We start from the raw sequence: 16076 nt of genomic DNA, 5'->3' as shown, positions 1-16076 counted from the left end.
CTTCCGTGCTGTAAATTTCTATGTTTCTATGTAATGGGACTAAGGGCCCAAGTTTCGGCCTCAGTTGCTCCTGATTTTTTGGAGCAACTGATGTAGAACGGAGTATCTTAGAAATTCAAATTCTCGGCATTTAGTTTGCTCCAGTTCTAGTCAGTTGGAACAGTTTCACTTTGGAACAGAATTTCTTTTCAAAAGGGGGCGTGTCCGGCCACTTACGCCTGTTTTCAAAGTTTCGGCAGTGAAAACTTACTCCATGCTAACTTAGAATGGAGTAAGTGAAGATTTTTGTACGTTCGAAAAAACCTTGTCTACACTTTAGAAAATCAGGCGTGGGTTACAAATTAGGCGTAGGGAATGGGGAGGGGGGTTTAAAGGGAAGTTTACAAACATTAAACACTTCAGTTTTATAAATCAAGAGCCATCATCAATAATAAATGATAAATACATCAATAAATCAACCAATAAATCAATCAAAAAAAATTAATAAAAAATATATATTTTTTTTAAATCAATAAATAAAACATTTTCGACTTACCGACTACAGCACCGGGAGTCCTTCAACAGCATGCTGGGACAGTCCCCCCAGTGTGTCTCTGTCAGTGTCTCTATCTGTCTGTCTGTGTCTGTGTCTCTCACTCTCTGTCTGTCAGTGTCTGTGTTTCTGACAGCGAGGGGAGGGGGAGAAGCGGGGTGGGAGGGGGAGAAGGGATGTGGGAGGGGGAGAAGGGGGAAGGAGACGGGGAGAAGGAGAGAGGATGTAGAGAGGGAGGGAAGGAGAGAGGATGGAGGGAGGGAGAGAGGAGGGCAGGAGAGAGGAGGGAGGGCGGGAGAGAGGAGGGAGGGAGGGAGAAGGGAAGGAGAGAGGGCGGGAGGGAGAGAAGGAGGCTGAACGGCCGGGCCCAAGACCTCGGGCTAGATTTACAGGTAGGTGGCGTCGGGTCTCGGGGGGGGGGGGGGGGAAGAGAGAGTCGCGGAGGTCCGGTGGGGGGGGGAGGTGGTGAGAGAGAGTCGCAGAGGGTGGGGGGGTGTGAGCGAGTCACGGAGGTCCGGAGGGGAAGGGGGTGAGAGAGAGTCGCGGAGGTCGGGTCACAGGGGCGGGCGGGGGGAGCGGAAGTCGGGTCGGGAGGAAACAGGAGCTGGGCATGGGAGGAGCCTTATTCACGCAGCCCCAGTGAGGCCATTCGGCCAGGGCTAGGGGCTGCGTGCTTCGGGCCCCTCCCACACAGTTTTGGGCGCCTGGAGCTACTGCACATGCGCGCCCACTGTAGCGCGCATGTGCAGAGGTCCCGGCACTGTTTTCGGCTCAGTGACCTGGCTCCGCCCCCAACAGCTCGTGCTGCGCTGCGCCCGACTGCAGAAGACCTGCAGAGAGCTGGAGAATCTGTAAGTTTTTTTTAGGCGCACTTTCTGGCGCGAAAAGCGGGCGTCCAGGTCCGGGCTGCGCCTTTTTAGGCACGTCCCAAAACTTGGGCCCTAAAAGTCAATAAATTCCCTGGACCTGATGACCTACATCCTAGGGTTGTAAAAGAGGTGTCTGCAGAGATAGTGGATACATTAGTTGTCGTCTTCCAAAATTCCCTAGATTCTAGAATGGTCCCAGCATATTGGAAGATAGCAAATTTAACCCTGCTATTCAGGAAAGGAGGGAGAGAGAAAATACTGAAATCCATTATTAAAGAAGTGGTAACAGGGCATTTAGAAAATCATAATATGATTAGGCAGAGTCAACATGGTTTTATGAAAGGGAAATAGTGTTTAACAAATGTATTTTTCAAGCAATCAATATTCAAGGCTTAGCTAGCTAGATTTTTGAACCCTGGGGTAATCAAGGGATAAGATCCACCATGATCTTAATGAATGGTGGAGCAGGCTCGAGGGACCATATGGTCTACTCGTACTTCTAATTCTTATATTCTTATGTTCTTAATAGAGTTTTTTTAGGATGTAACTAACATGGTAGATAAAGGGAAACCAGTAGTATAGCATAGAATGGTTACAGCACGGAAGGAGATCATTCGACCTGTCGGTGAGGTGCCACATAAAAGGTTGTTACGCAAGATAAGGGTGCACGGGGTTGGGGGTAATATATTAGCATGGATAGAGGATTGGTTAACGGGCAGAAAGCAGAAAGTAGGGATAAATTAGTCATTTTTTCAGATTGGCTGGCTGTAACTAGTGGGGTGCCACAAGGATCAGTGCTTGGGCCTCAGCTATTTACAATTTATATTAATGACTTGGATGAAGGGACCGAGTGTAAAGTACCCAAGTTTGCTGACGATACAGAGCTAGGTGATAAAGTAAGCTGTGAGGAGGACACAAAGCCTGCAAAGGGATATAGACAGTTTAAGTGAGTGGCCAATAAGGTGGCAGATGGAGTATACTGTGGGTAAATGTGAGGTTATTCACGATGGGAGGAAGAATAGAGAAACAGAATTTTTTTTTAATGGTAAGTAACTATTAAATGTTGGTGTTCAGAGAGATTTAGGTGTCCTCGTACAGAAATCAGAGAAAGTTAGCATGCAGGTGCAGCAAGCAATTAGGAAGACAACTGTTGGCCTTTATTGCAAGGGGGTTGGAGTACAAGAGTAAAGTAGTCTTTCTGCAATTGTACAAGGCCTTGGTGAGACCATACCTGGAGGACTGTGCACAATTTTGGTCTCATTATCTGAGGAAGGATATACTCACCTTAGAGACGGTGCAATGAAGATTCACTAGATTGATTCCTGGGATGAGAGGGTTATCCTTTGAGGAGAGATTGAGTAGATTGGGCTTATACTCTCTGGAGTTTAGAAGAATGAGAGGTGACCTCAAAAAAAATATAAGATTCTGAGGGGGATTGACAGGGAAGATGCTGAGAGGTTGCTTCCCCTGGTTGGAGAATCTAGATCTGGGGGGCATAGTCTCAGGATAAGGGGTCGGCCATTTAAGACTGAGATGAGGAGGAATTTTTTCACTCAGAGGGCTGTGAATCTTTGGAATTCTCTACCCCAAAAGGCTATGGATGCTGAATTGTTAAGTATATTCAAGGCTGAGACACATACATTTTTGGACTCTAAGGCAATCAAGGGATATGGAGATCGGGCAGGAAAGTGTTGAGGTTAAAGATCAGCCATATTCTTATTAAATGGCAGAGCAGCTTGAGGGGTCATATGGCCTATTCCTACTTCTAATTCTCATGTTCTTATGAGGCCTCCCAGTTATATCCCTGGTCTAGATAGCCAGTGTTCAAGCCATCCAGTAAGTAGTTTTTTAATTTGAAGATATTTTAAAAATAATTTACAGGTTCTTCCTGCCACGGAGTCCCAATCATTGCAGTTATTGCTGGCACCACCACCTGCTCCTGTCACCATCTGCCATTTCTTGCCACCTGCTTCCTCCCGACCTCCCAAGCAGCCTGCACCCTCCAGGGTTGGGGATCGCCCCACCCCCCCCCCCGATCACAAATCCCCCTTGGGTACAGGGAGCGGATCCTCGGATCCCTCCTGAGGATCATCCTCTTCCCTCCCCCACCCCCGGCCAGGGCAGGGGCAGGAATTGGACCCCCTCTCGGATTGGCCCCCTCTCAGGGATCCATCTCACCCCCCTGGATTGGGAATCGGACCCCCTCTCAGGCTTACACCCCAAGGGCTTGGATTCTACCCGGGCTTGGAGCCCCCACCCACCTCACCTGGACCCAGCACTTACCTGTTGCTGTGGTGTTGCTGTCTGAGTTCCCCACCCAACTGGAAGCCAGCCTGTCAATTAGGCTGACTTCCAGGGGAGGTGCGGTGGGTGTACCTACCCATTACGGGGAATACTGCCGTCTACTGGGTCCTGGCGTTGTGTTGAAAGAGCCATGAGTCAGGCTCACACAGTGGTCTTAGCTGCGATTACTTATTAAGGATCATGAAGGGAATGCACCTCCACTCTTTAGCTATCTATGTAATCTTTTAAAGAATTCAGTATTATAGAGCCCAGAAGTATCTCTAGCTCAGTGTTTGTCAGACAAATATCTTAATGGTCCCATTGTCATAACCCATTCCCTTATGTTCCATCTCACTGGCTGCAGTGAAAATGCTTGTCATTTTACTGAGTGCAGTTGAAGCACTTGCATTCACTTTCATTCTGCCCTTAGCTATTTTTGTCAATAAAATGACATTTTTAACACATGGCTCAGCTGAACTTAGCTATGCTGAATATTTCTGAAAATTCAATCCAATATATTAATCACATTCTGGACACATTTTAACTCAAACCTACAAAGGGAAGGAATTGATCCAATGTCAAACATAAAGGTGTCTCTTTCCAACTGTTGTTTAGTGAGTGTTTTGCATTCTATTTTTGCTCATGAATTGACCTGCCTGTAAAGGTGTCAAATGTATTTGTGTATAATATATTTATATATTTATAATATTTATTTATATATATATATATATATATATATAATTATATAGATAGTTACCAGTGTTTCCCAGTAGTTTTTATACTGATGCCTGGCTACTGCTCTTTCGGGATTGGGAGAAATGGATCAAATAGTGACGAAGGGCAGTATGGTCCTGGTTTCTATCCATTGACCAAGTCTGTGCTGGCTTGGGAGATTGTTTTCCTTTGTGGATGTGTGTAAGCTGCATGCTGTTCCTGTACCATTTGTCCTCTGGTAAGTATGTGGCTCTGTACTGATTGTGTCGGTGTTAATAGATGTTTCTCAATGCCACAGTGTGTCTGTTGGTGTGGCTGGCCCCTGAGGTTGTGCACATGAATGTACATGTGTCACACAATAGACTGCTGACACTCTGCAGGATCTCATATGAAGACTACCACTTGGACAAGGTACTGAGGGTAACTTTACCCTGGTATGAGTCAGCACCTTCTAAAGAGGGGTGAGAAAATTGGAAAAAAAAGTTTGCTAAATGCTTTCTTCCCTGTAAAGTGTGCTCCATTAATATATCTTTATAATAACAGTTCTTAACTGTTCAGTCTGTATCTGAAATGTTTTCTTCTGTTTGTTAAGTTTGTTTTTCTCCTTTCTAATTCAATTTTAATTTTCTCCTAAATCGTATTCCTCCAAAAATATCTGTCGAACCATACTACAGCAGAGAAAATGATTGAAGAAACATCTGTCAAGTCTTAGCCTGCAACTTGATTTAAGGAACCATTGCCCACACTATTTTGCCTATGCCCCACTCCTGGGTTTAACTTTCTTGTTATTTAATTTTCTTTGTTTTGTAAATCCGTGCACCTCCCCAACACTTAGACCCCCCCCACCCACACAATCCAAGCCTTACAGTCAGCACCATGCTCACCCTAGGCATCGTCATGGGCCCCCACGCTCCTCTGCCCACATTCCCCACACAGCCTCCTCAGCCTGTGGGTAGCATCACTGGTACATTTTAAAAAGAAAGAAAAACTCAAAAAGTCAATGGCGTTCCAGGGTAAAAATTTCTAATGTTACTTAGAGCAATGTTAATCTTTGTTAGTATGCATCTTCTATCTATTTGCTTATTTTAATTTAGTTTGTTCCATGATCAGTCAAGTTGTAATCTTGTAACACGTTTATTGTTGCTCATTTGTTTTTAAGTATATCACAACCCAAAAAAAAGTGTCCGCCTGGAAGCAGATTTCTACACAACTAAATGCAACAATAATGAGATCACCAAGTTTGAGAAACATTTGCAGAAACAGTTGGAAGATGCTGTCCAGGATTTGCAGTGTGAGGTGCACCACTGGAATTCAGCCTGCCACAGTATCAAATCCTCAAAGACACCACTTAGTCATATGTTTAATTTCCAATTTATTGGTATGTAAAGTTTATTTCAAATCAATATTACCTATAAGTTTTATAAGATTGAAAGTAATATCAGTGAACTAGATAAATATATATTTTTATTGTAATAGAAGTCAGTTTTTTTTCTCCTCCAATTTTACCTTTTTTCTTTCCCTTGTCTCCATTCCTAAAGGTGATGTTTGATGTTATGGTATAGTTCCACAAACATTAGCATTGGGATGGACAGCTGCTGGTTCCTCAATCAAATAGCAACCACCGCTGTGATCCTAGAAGTTGAACATTGGCAAGCATTTCAACTGCAGGGCTGAACAGTTGTTTTTGTTTACATTCTACATCGACACCCAACATCCATTAGGGGCCCATAGAAAGATGGTAGCAGGAACTAATGACCAAATTGGATTGGAATTGCTAATACACTATATGCAGAGTTTATATGGAAGGAAGCAACAAAGCTACTGTGATGGTTAGGTCTGCAAGTCTAACCTGACCACCATAGTAGCTTTGTTGCTGCAGTACTGCCCTATTTATACCACATTTCTTTGTTTTACTTTTTGGTTCAGAGTCAAATTTTAGTTATGAGTTTGAACATTTTTTGAGAATTTATTCTGCAATTATTCATTTAGGGTGAAGAGGGCAATTGCATTAAGCAAATCAGTGATTGTGCAGTGCCAGTAAAATGTTGGCTTAGTGAGGCTGAATTCCAGCAGTAGGTCAACTTCATGGAGAATGGACCAGTTTCTTAATTTGATATTCAAGTAGCATGAGATCTGGACTGGAAGGAGTATCCAGGGCCTGCCCCTCTACAGTTGCTGGTAGAGTGCCACTATCATAGAGTTGAAGAGCAATTTAGAAATCATCAAATACGGGAATAGTTTCCACTTTTTATTTATGTTTAAAATATTTCTATTTCTTCAATAAATAGGCTCTTTTGTTTTTTTTATGTGAGGTTTGTAATTTCAGAGATTGAGTTTGGTGTTTGCTGTGTGTTTGTAAACCCAGAAGAGGAAAAGATACCTTGTAGACTTGTGCCATAGCTATTGAAAAAAGATGTGGTACTAAACTGCTCCACGGATCAAAACTATGCTAGAAATTGAATGGATGAAAAGTCAAACTGCAAAATAAAAAATGTAAAATGCTGGAAAGACACAGCAGAGTTAATTTTCTCATTAGTAATGGCTATTTTTTTAAGCTGAACTGATTGGAAAACATAGCAAAGATCCATCACAGTGAATCTCTACCAATTTTCACTCTAATATTGAAATCTTAATCTCAGTGGTTCCAGAAAGCTCCCACCAGCTTGTGGCAGATTTATGTAAATTAAGCTGAAATAATGTCCTTGTCATCATCCCCATTATTTTTTTATATTTTTACTAGTATAGCGCAGTTTGCATTATCTGTCTGTATAAAATGGGCTCCAAGATTGCTAGGGACATAGCTGTACATAGATGTTTATTTAAAGAGCTCAGTCAATAGGTACAATAAACTTGGAGAGAGGGTATTCTTTTTCCCTGTTAGCATTTAAGTTTTCAGGAGTCTTTGTGGCAATTGTTGTACAGCTATCTTTCATTTAACAAAGGCTCCAATAGGGTCACAATGGGTTTCTCATGGGAATTTCCTGTATGTGTGCATCTTGGAGGAAGAAAGGAAGGGTCAATGGAGGAATGCGAGGCAGGACAATCTACACCAGAAGTGCTCTGCCCCACCAGCTGGTATTCCCATATCAGACTCTACAGATAGAGGTACAAATACTTGCCTTTTTCAACAGAACAGTGTCTGTGGAGGCTAAGATTTACAAGAGATTCTGCGATATGTGGTATTGTTTCAAGCCAAGCAGAGCCTGAAATGTTATGCTTCAGAATCATTTCAGACTTTGGCTTAAGTTACTGGTTTTTCATTCAATCAGCTGCCCATAGATGTGTTAACCAAATTACTGTGCTTTGTTTTCTCAAGCAGGTCATTCAATCTTCCTTACGGACAACCAAAAGTAGTATGAGAGGGATATGCAATTTTATAGTATGAAAGGATTCTTGCAGGTCCAGGAACTTATAGGTTGCACTCATGTGGCCTTATGTGCTCATGAACTACATGAATCCGAGTTAGTTTGTTTGCAAGTGCAGCAGGTAATCAGGAAGGCGAATGGAATGTTGGCCTTCATTGCGAGAGGGATGGAGTACAAAAGCAGGGAGGTCCTGCTGCAACTGTATAGGGTATTGGTAAGGCCGCACCTGGAGTACTGCGTGCAGTTTTGGTAACCTTACTTAAGGAAGGATATACTAGCTTTGGAGGGGGTACAGAGACGATTCACGAGGCTGATTCAGGAGATGAGGGGGTTACCTTATGATGATAGATTGAGTAGACTGGGTCTTTACTCATTGGAGTTCGGAAGGATGAGGGGTGATCGTATAGAAACATTTAAAATAATGAAAGGGATAGACAAGATAGAGGCGGAGAGGTTGTTTCCACTGGTCGGGGAGACTAGAACTAGGGGGCACAGCCTCAAAATACGGGGGATTTGAGTTGAGAAGGAACCGAGTTGAGAAGGAATTTCTTCTCCCAGAGGGTTGTGAATCTGTGGAATTATCTGCCCAAGGAAGCAGTTGAGGCTAGCTCATTGAATGTATTCAAGTCACAGATAGATAGATTTTTAACCAATAAGGAAATTAAGGGTTATGGGGAGCGGGCGGGTAAGTGGAGCTGAGTCCACAGCCAGATCAGCCATGATCTTGTTGAATGGCGGAGCAGGCTCGAGGAGCTAGATGGCCTACTCCTGTTCCTAATTCTTATGTTCTTATGTTCTTATGAATGTATTTCACCATTTCAAAGTTCAGCTTGTTTGAACCAATTTCCTTTGCCCTATCATTGGTGGCCATGCCTTTAGCAGTCTAGACCCTAAGCTCTGCAATCCCTCCCTAAACCTTTCAACCTCTCTACCTCCCTCTCTTCCTTTAAATCCTCCCTCTTTCACCTGTCCTAATATCTTCTTATGTGGCTCGGTGTGAAATTTTGTCTGATAATGCTCCTGTGAAGTGCCTAGGGACGTTTTACTATGATAAAGGCACTATATACTTGCAGGTTGTTGTCATTGTTGTTGTACATGAATGCTTTCTTCCCAGGCAGTTCTGAAGATACCTTCATTTTAATGCAGTCCACCATTCCATCTATATTAACACATAAATGCAAGTCTCAGGGTGCTTCTGGATGATCAAGTATACCCTTTGCAGCCATGAATCATGATAATTGCTGTATCCCAGGGCACCAGCTAAACACAGGTATCATGAAGTGCTGACATCCACCAGAGTAATCAGTGAACACACCGTTGGCATGTTGAACCAGCACTTCAGGTGCTCGAATAAACATGGGAGTGTTCTGGCACCAAGCTAAAATATCAATAATTCATGTGCTGTACGTTGCACAACTTCACCCTGAAAAGAGGCTTCACTATAGAGATCAAGAGATTACAGAGAGGAGCAGGGGGAGCCTGATATGGCTGCAGAAGAGAACATAATGTTAAAGCCCGATCAGAAAATCTACTTTATACCCGTCCAGCAGCATCTGAACGAGAAATGACATTTCTTGAGATCTGGTATAGGGAGGTAGGAAAGCCTTTATGTAAGTATGACTAAAACAAAGAGGGGACGAATATAGACACAAAAAGTTTTTTGAATGACTAATTTCTAAGTCAGCATTATAATCTAAATTCACAGTGTGGTGCACTTTGCTACTTGCTTTGGGTAAGATGCACAGTGAAGCATGACATGCGCACTGTTCTTCTAACTGATAGTGCTGAAATAATTGGAAGGAATTGGCAACGGTTGAGGTGACCTGTAGAAGTGATTCATACATAAACCCAATAGAATTCAGCTTCATAGAAGAAGGAAAGTGATATTCAGTTTCCACATTGTGAATTGGTTGTTTTCTTGTACTTTATATAATAAACCACTGTTAGTAAGCTTTTTAAATCTAATATCAATTGCATGACAGGGCAATATTTTACAAGGCTCATGTTACCTGCGGGGCTTTTCACACAGCTTGCAGCTTATCGGAAAATCACAGGCAGTACAGATAGTGTGGAATCTTGTGTCAGTTTAGTTCGATGATAGTATTCTTTCCCCTTTGAGTCTGAATGAAGTGTGTTCAGGCTCCACTTAAACACACAAAATAAGATAAAGTAATGCAATGCTGAGGTTGTATTGTTGGAGGTGCCATGTTTCAGATGAGACATTGAACTAAGGCCCCTTCTGCCTGTTCAGATAGACGTAAAAGATCCCAAGGTATCAAGAAGAAAATCAAGGAGCTCTTCCAGTGTACTCACCAAATGATACAAGATTCCTACATTATTATATATACCAGACGGTTTGTCCTCCATTTTCCCCCTCGATTCATCCCTCGCCTTCATTTGCTGACTTCCCTGACATAGCTGAGATTGGAACTCATTGTGAGGGGAATAATGCGAAGAACTTGCAACCCCCCAATTAGGTCAGTGTTCTTACATGAATGGTGTAAATGGCATTTGAGTGTCCTGTTTATGGTGAAGCACTGTATCTCTGTGACAGAAAGTGAAACTATTCAATTAGAAAAACTGTCTTTCCTTTTACAGTGTTTCCATTTGCACTTGGTTGGGCAGATCAATGTAATGATTCACAGTGTGACCAACAGTCCGAAGAACGTGTCAAAAAGGTAATATTGTGTATCGGCTGTATTACCATGGAAGCTTTTAGCATGTAGTACATGCTTATAATTAGAATTACATAATTTACCATAGTAATCCAATTATTTATTATTTAATTAATAAATACCAGAGGGCTAAAAATGTGAAATGTCTCACTGTAGAGTTTTTATTAAATTGAGGTTTTTCACCATACTAATCTTGCTGGATATAATCTTGCACCTACACAAGTGTAAAAATAGTAGGCACCATTGTTGGATTTAACAGGACAGTATTTCAAGCAAGTGTCACATCCATTCTAAACAAATTATTTAAGGATGCATCTATTTGTACTAAATGAAATGCAACCATTTCTCTGATTGGCTCTCCAGACCTTCTGCTGCTTGATCCCCTTGGAGAATAAGCCACACCCTGAAGTTCCTCTGGAATGTGAAACTGGAACCGCCCAGCCCAAGTTCTGAGTGAATTTCCAATTTGTAATTCGATCCATTTTGACTTCAGAAGCCACAAAGGATAGATCTCCCCAAAAGCAACCAAGTTCTAGCCAAAGTCCCTTACCCCAGCGCAAGTGCATCACTCCCCCAGCTGAAGACTCTTACCCCAGCACGAGTGCTGCCTCCTACAGCCGAAGTCCATTATCCCAACGGAAATGCATCCCTCCGCCAGCTGAAGACCCTTACCCCAGCAATCCCTCCACCAGCTGAAGATCCTTAACCCCCCCCCCTCCCCCCCCACATAGATGGGGCATTGTGTGTGGATTGTTAACATGTTTATTGGGTATGAAGTGAATAGTGACAGTGTCGTGACTTCTGGATTTCATCCACCCCAACGATGTCCCTTGTAACACGTGCACCAAGCTGGCACGCACCAGGAAGTAGGAAGAACGTGATCCATCTTCTCTGAGTTCCCTCTCTTCCCTCTGATTTCCCCTCCCCCCCCACCATTGTGTGTCACTCCCTGCCCCTCCCTGCCCACCCCTCTCTCTGCCCTCTCCAAGCTCTTTCTCTCCCCCACCCAAGAACTCTCTCTCTCTGCACCCCCTCACCCCCACAAGCTCTCTCTCCCCACTTTTCGCTCTCCCCACTTCTCGCTCTCTCCACCTGCCTCTCTCTCCCCCCACCGCCCGCTCTCCCCGGTGCTGCAGGAGTGTCGGGGCCCGCTCGGGGCTATGGGAGACTCAGGGCCTGGGGAGGCCCGATGCTGGATGGATCGAAGGCAACGTGGTGTTGGACGCATGCGCAGTAAAGGATTAGTGGGAATTGCACTGCGGGGAGCGGAGTCGGTGATATTTGTCCTAACTCTCGCTTCTGCGCAGAAGGGAGACATGGTACAAATAGTTACTGTGATTATTTAAAGCACAAATGCAGGAAATCTGGAGCAGGAAAGATTCAAACTTCGAAAAGCTCACCTAAGGCCTAGAGTGGCTAAACAAGAGGATCAGAAGACAAAGAAAATAAATGAAAGATAAACTAGAAGAGATAATTTTCCAACTTTGTGCTTCTGGCAGGAAGTCATTTCCTGCTGAGTACTCGTATTCCGATTTGGATTGTATATGACTTTCCAGGCATTTAAATTCAGAAAAGTGTGCACTTTTCTGTGCAAATTTTTAAAACATACTCTGAATGAGCAAGACTCCCCATTAGAAGTGCAGCCAGAAAATTACCCACTATTATAGAAGACAAAAGAAAGAAAGGTGAAAAAATTAGATCAGAAGGAAATTAAAATAAAAATTAACAAAAAGCAGTTTCCAACTAATTTCTCACCAGCTACCTTAATTTTTTGAATAATTAACTGAAAAATATATATAAAAACTAACCCTAGTTTTTTCACACATCATTGTTATGATACATGCTTCCAACAATTTTAACTTGTGTTCACAGCAGAAAGGCAGTTCTGTAAAAGACATTGGAAATTTGGGTTCACAAAGTCTTTTCTGACCGTTAATTTAAAAGGCTGGAATATATGGAATATAATGTGGAGAAATGCAAAATTATCCACTTTGGTAGAAAAAATAGAAAAGCAGAGTATTTTTTAAATGGTGAGAAATTGGGACATGTTGGTATTCAGAGTGACCTGGATGTCCTTGTACATGAATCACTGAAAGTTAACATGCATGTATGTACAGCAAGCAATCAGGAAAACAAATAGTATGTTAGCCTTTATTGCAAGAGGATTGGAGTAGAAGAGTAAGGAAGTCTTGCTACAATTGTACAAGGCTTTGGTGAGATCACACCTGGACTACTGTGTTTTGGGCTCCTTACCTAAGCAAGGATATACTTGCCTTAGAGGGGGTGCAACAAAGCAACAAAAGCAAAATATTATTTAAATGGAGAGAGACTACAGAATTCTGCAGTACAGAGGGATCTGGGTGTCCTCATATATGAAACACAAAAAGTCTAAGGATAAGGGGTAAGCCATTTAGGACCGAGATGCGGAGGAACTTCTTCACCCAGAGAGTGGTGAACCTGTGGAATTCTCTACCACAGAAAGTTGTTGAGGCCAATTCACTAAATATATTCAAAAAGGAGTTAGATGAGGTCCTTACTGCTAGGGGGATCAAGGGGTATGGCGAGAAAGCAGGAATGGGGTACTGAAGTTGAATGTTCAGCCATGAACTCATTGAATGGCGGTGCAGGCTAGAAGGGCTGAATGGCCTACTCCTGCACCTATTTTCTATGTTTCTATGTTTAGTATGCAGGTACAGCAAGCAATTAGGAAGGCAAATGGAATGCTGGCCTTTATTGCAAGGGGGATGGACTATAAAAGTAGGGAAGTCTTGCTACAACTGTACAGGGCATTGGTAAGACCACACCTAGAGTACCATGTACAGTTTTGATCTCCTTATTTAAGGAGGGATATTCTTGCATTGGGGGCAGTTCAGAGAAGGTTTATTTGGTTGATTCCTGGGATGAAGGGGTTGTCTTATGAAGAAAAGTTGAGCCTGCATTCATTGAAGTTTAGAAGAATGAGAAGAATTGAAACATATAAGATTCTGAGGGGGCTTGACAGGCCAGATGCTGAGAGAATGTTTCCCTTCGTGGGGGAATCTAGAACTAGGGGGCATAGTTTCAGAATAAGGGGTCGCCCATTTAAGACGGAGATGAGGAGGAATTTCTTCTCTCAGAGGTTCGTGAATCTTTGGAATTCTCTACCCCAGAGAGCTGTGGAAGCTGAGTCATTGAATATATTCAAGGCTGAGATAGACAGATTCTTGAACTATAGGGGAATAAAGGAGTATTGAGAACAGGCAGGAAAGTGGAGTTGAGGCCAAGATTAGATCATCTTATCGAATGGCAGAGCAAGCTCGAGGGGCCGTATGACCTACTTCTGCTCCTATTTCTTGAATTCTTATGGTTCACTAGATTGATTCCTGGGATTAGGGGGCTGTCCTATGAGGAGAGATTGAGTAGAATGGCCTTATATTCTCTGGAGTTGAGAAGATCTAATTGAAACGTATAAAATTCACAGAGCTTGACAGACTACATGCTGAGAGTCTGTTTTTCCTGGCTGGAGAGTCCAGAACTAGGGGTCACAGTCTCAGGATAAGGGGTTGGCATTTAAGACTGAGATGAGAAGAAATTTCTTCACTCAAAGGATTGTGAGTGTTTGGAATTCTCTACCCTAGAGGGCTGTGAATGCTCAGTCTTTGAGTATCTTCAAGACAGAGATCGATAGCTTTTTGCATATTAAAGGGAATCAAGGGATCTGGCGATAGTGCGGGAAGATGGAGTTCAGGTAGAAGATCAGCGATGAAGTGAAACCTACACACTGGTATATGAAATGTAAAAGCATAGAAAATAGGTGCAAGATTAGGCCATTCGGCCCTTCGAGCCTGCACCACCATTCAATAAGATCATGGCTGATCATTCACTTCAGTACCCCTTTCCTAATTTCTCTCCATATCCCTTGATCCCTTTAGCCGTAAGGGCCATATCCAACGCCCTCTTGAATATATCTAACGAATTGGCATCAACAACTCTCTGCGGAAGAGAATTCCACAGGTTAACAACTCTGAGTGAAGAAGTTTCTCCTCATCTCGATCCTAAATGGCTTACCCCTTATCGTTAGACTGTGACCCCTGGTTCTGGACTCCCCCAACATCGGGAACATTCTTCCTGCATCTAACCTGTCCAGTCCCATCAGAATTTTATATGTTTCTATGAGAACCCCTCTCATTCTTTTAAACTCCAGTGAATACAGGCTCAGTCGATCCAATCTCTCCTCATATGTCAGTCCTGCCATCCCAGGAATCAGTCTGGTAAACCTTCGCTGCACTCCCTCAATAGCAAGAACGTCCTTCCTCAGATTAGGAGACCAAAACTGAACACAATATTCCACGTGAAGCCTCACCAAGGCCCTGTACAGCTGCAGCAAGACCTCCCTGCTCCTATACTCAAATCTCCTAGCTATGAAGGCCAACATGCCATTTGCCTTCTTCACCGCCTGCTGCACCTGCATGCCAAACTTCAATGACTGATATACCATGACACCCAGGTCTCGTTGCACCTCCCCTTTTCCTAGTCTGCCGCCATTCAGATAATATTCTGCCTTCGTGTTTTTGCCACCAAAGTGGATAACCTCACATCATATCCACATTATACTGCATCTGTCATGCATTTGTCCACTCACCTAATCTGTCCAAATCACCCTGCAGTCTCTTAGCATCCTCCTCACAGCTCATACCATCACCCAGCTTAGTGCCATCTGCAAACTTGGAGATATTACTCTCAATTCCTTCATCTAAATCATTGATGTATATTGTAAATAGCTGGGGTCCCAGCACTGAGCCCTGCGGCACCCCACTAGTCACTGCCTGAAATTCTGAAAAGGATCTGTTTATCCCGACTCTCTGCTTCCTGTCTGCCAACCAGTTCTTTATCCACGTCAATACATTACCTCCAGTACCATGTGCTTTAATTTTGCATACCAATCTCTTGTGTGGGACCTTGTCAAAAGCCTTTTGAAAGTCCAAATACACCATATCCACTGGTTCTCTCTTGTCCACTCTACGAGTTACATCCTCAAAAAATTCCAGAAGATTTGTCAAACATGATTTCCCTTTCATAAATCCATGCTGACTTGAACCGATCCTGTCACTGCTTTCCAAATGTGCTGCTATTTCATCTTTAATAATTGATTCCAACATTTTCCCCACGACTGATGTCAGGTTAACTGGTCTATAATTACCCGTTTTCTCTCTCCCTCCTTTTTTAAAAAGTGGTGTTACATTAGCTACCCTCCAGTCCATAGGAACTGATCCGGAGTCGATAGACTGTTGGAAAATGATCACCAATGCATCCACACTTTCTAGGGTCACTTCCTTAAGTACTCTGGGATGCAGACTATCAGGCCCCGGGGATTTAGCATCCTTTAATCCCATCAATTTCCCTAACACAATTTTCTGACTAACAAGGATTTCCTTCAGTTCTTCCTTCTCGCTAGACCCTCGGTCCCCTAGTATTTCCAGAATGTTATTTGTGTCTTATTTGTGAATAAAGAACCAAAGTACTTGTTCAATTGGTATGCCATTTCTTTGTTCCCCATTATAAATGCACCTGATTCCTTTTCCCTGCACATATCTATAGAAGCTTTTGCAGTCAGTTTTTATGTTCCCAGCAAGCTTCCTTTCATTCTCTTTTTTTTTCC

General features: G+C 43.0%; 1 protein-coding gene across 1 annotated transcript in view; it reads left to right on the top strand.

The window, feature by feature from the left end:
• The window catches only part of LOC139264136 (zona pellucida-binding protein 2-like), a 123042-nt gene that overhangs the window by 46793 nt on the left and 60173 nt on the right, over positions 1–16076 (top strand). Inside the window, exons 5-6 of the mRNA XM_070880221.1 lie at positions 5558–5776; positions 10362–10441. Coding sequence (XP_070736322.1) covers positions 5558–5776; positions 10362–10441 — 299 coding nt within the window. The remainder of the gene's footprint in view (positions 1–5557; positions 5777–10361; positions 10442–16076) is intronic.

The sequence above is a fragment of the Pristiophorus japonicus genome, chromosome 5, assembly GCF_044704955.1.
Source record: "Pristiophorus japonicus isolate sPriJap1 chromosome 5, sPriJap1.hap1, whole genome shotgun sequence".
NCBI classification, from domain to species: Eukaryota; Metazoa; Chordata; class Chondrichthyes; family Pristiophoridae; genus Pristiophorus; species Pristiophorus japonicus.
The sequence above is the reverse complement of the archived record's forward strand: the minus strand, read 5'-3'. Positions and strand labels throughout refer to the sequence as shown.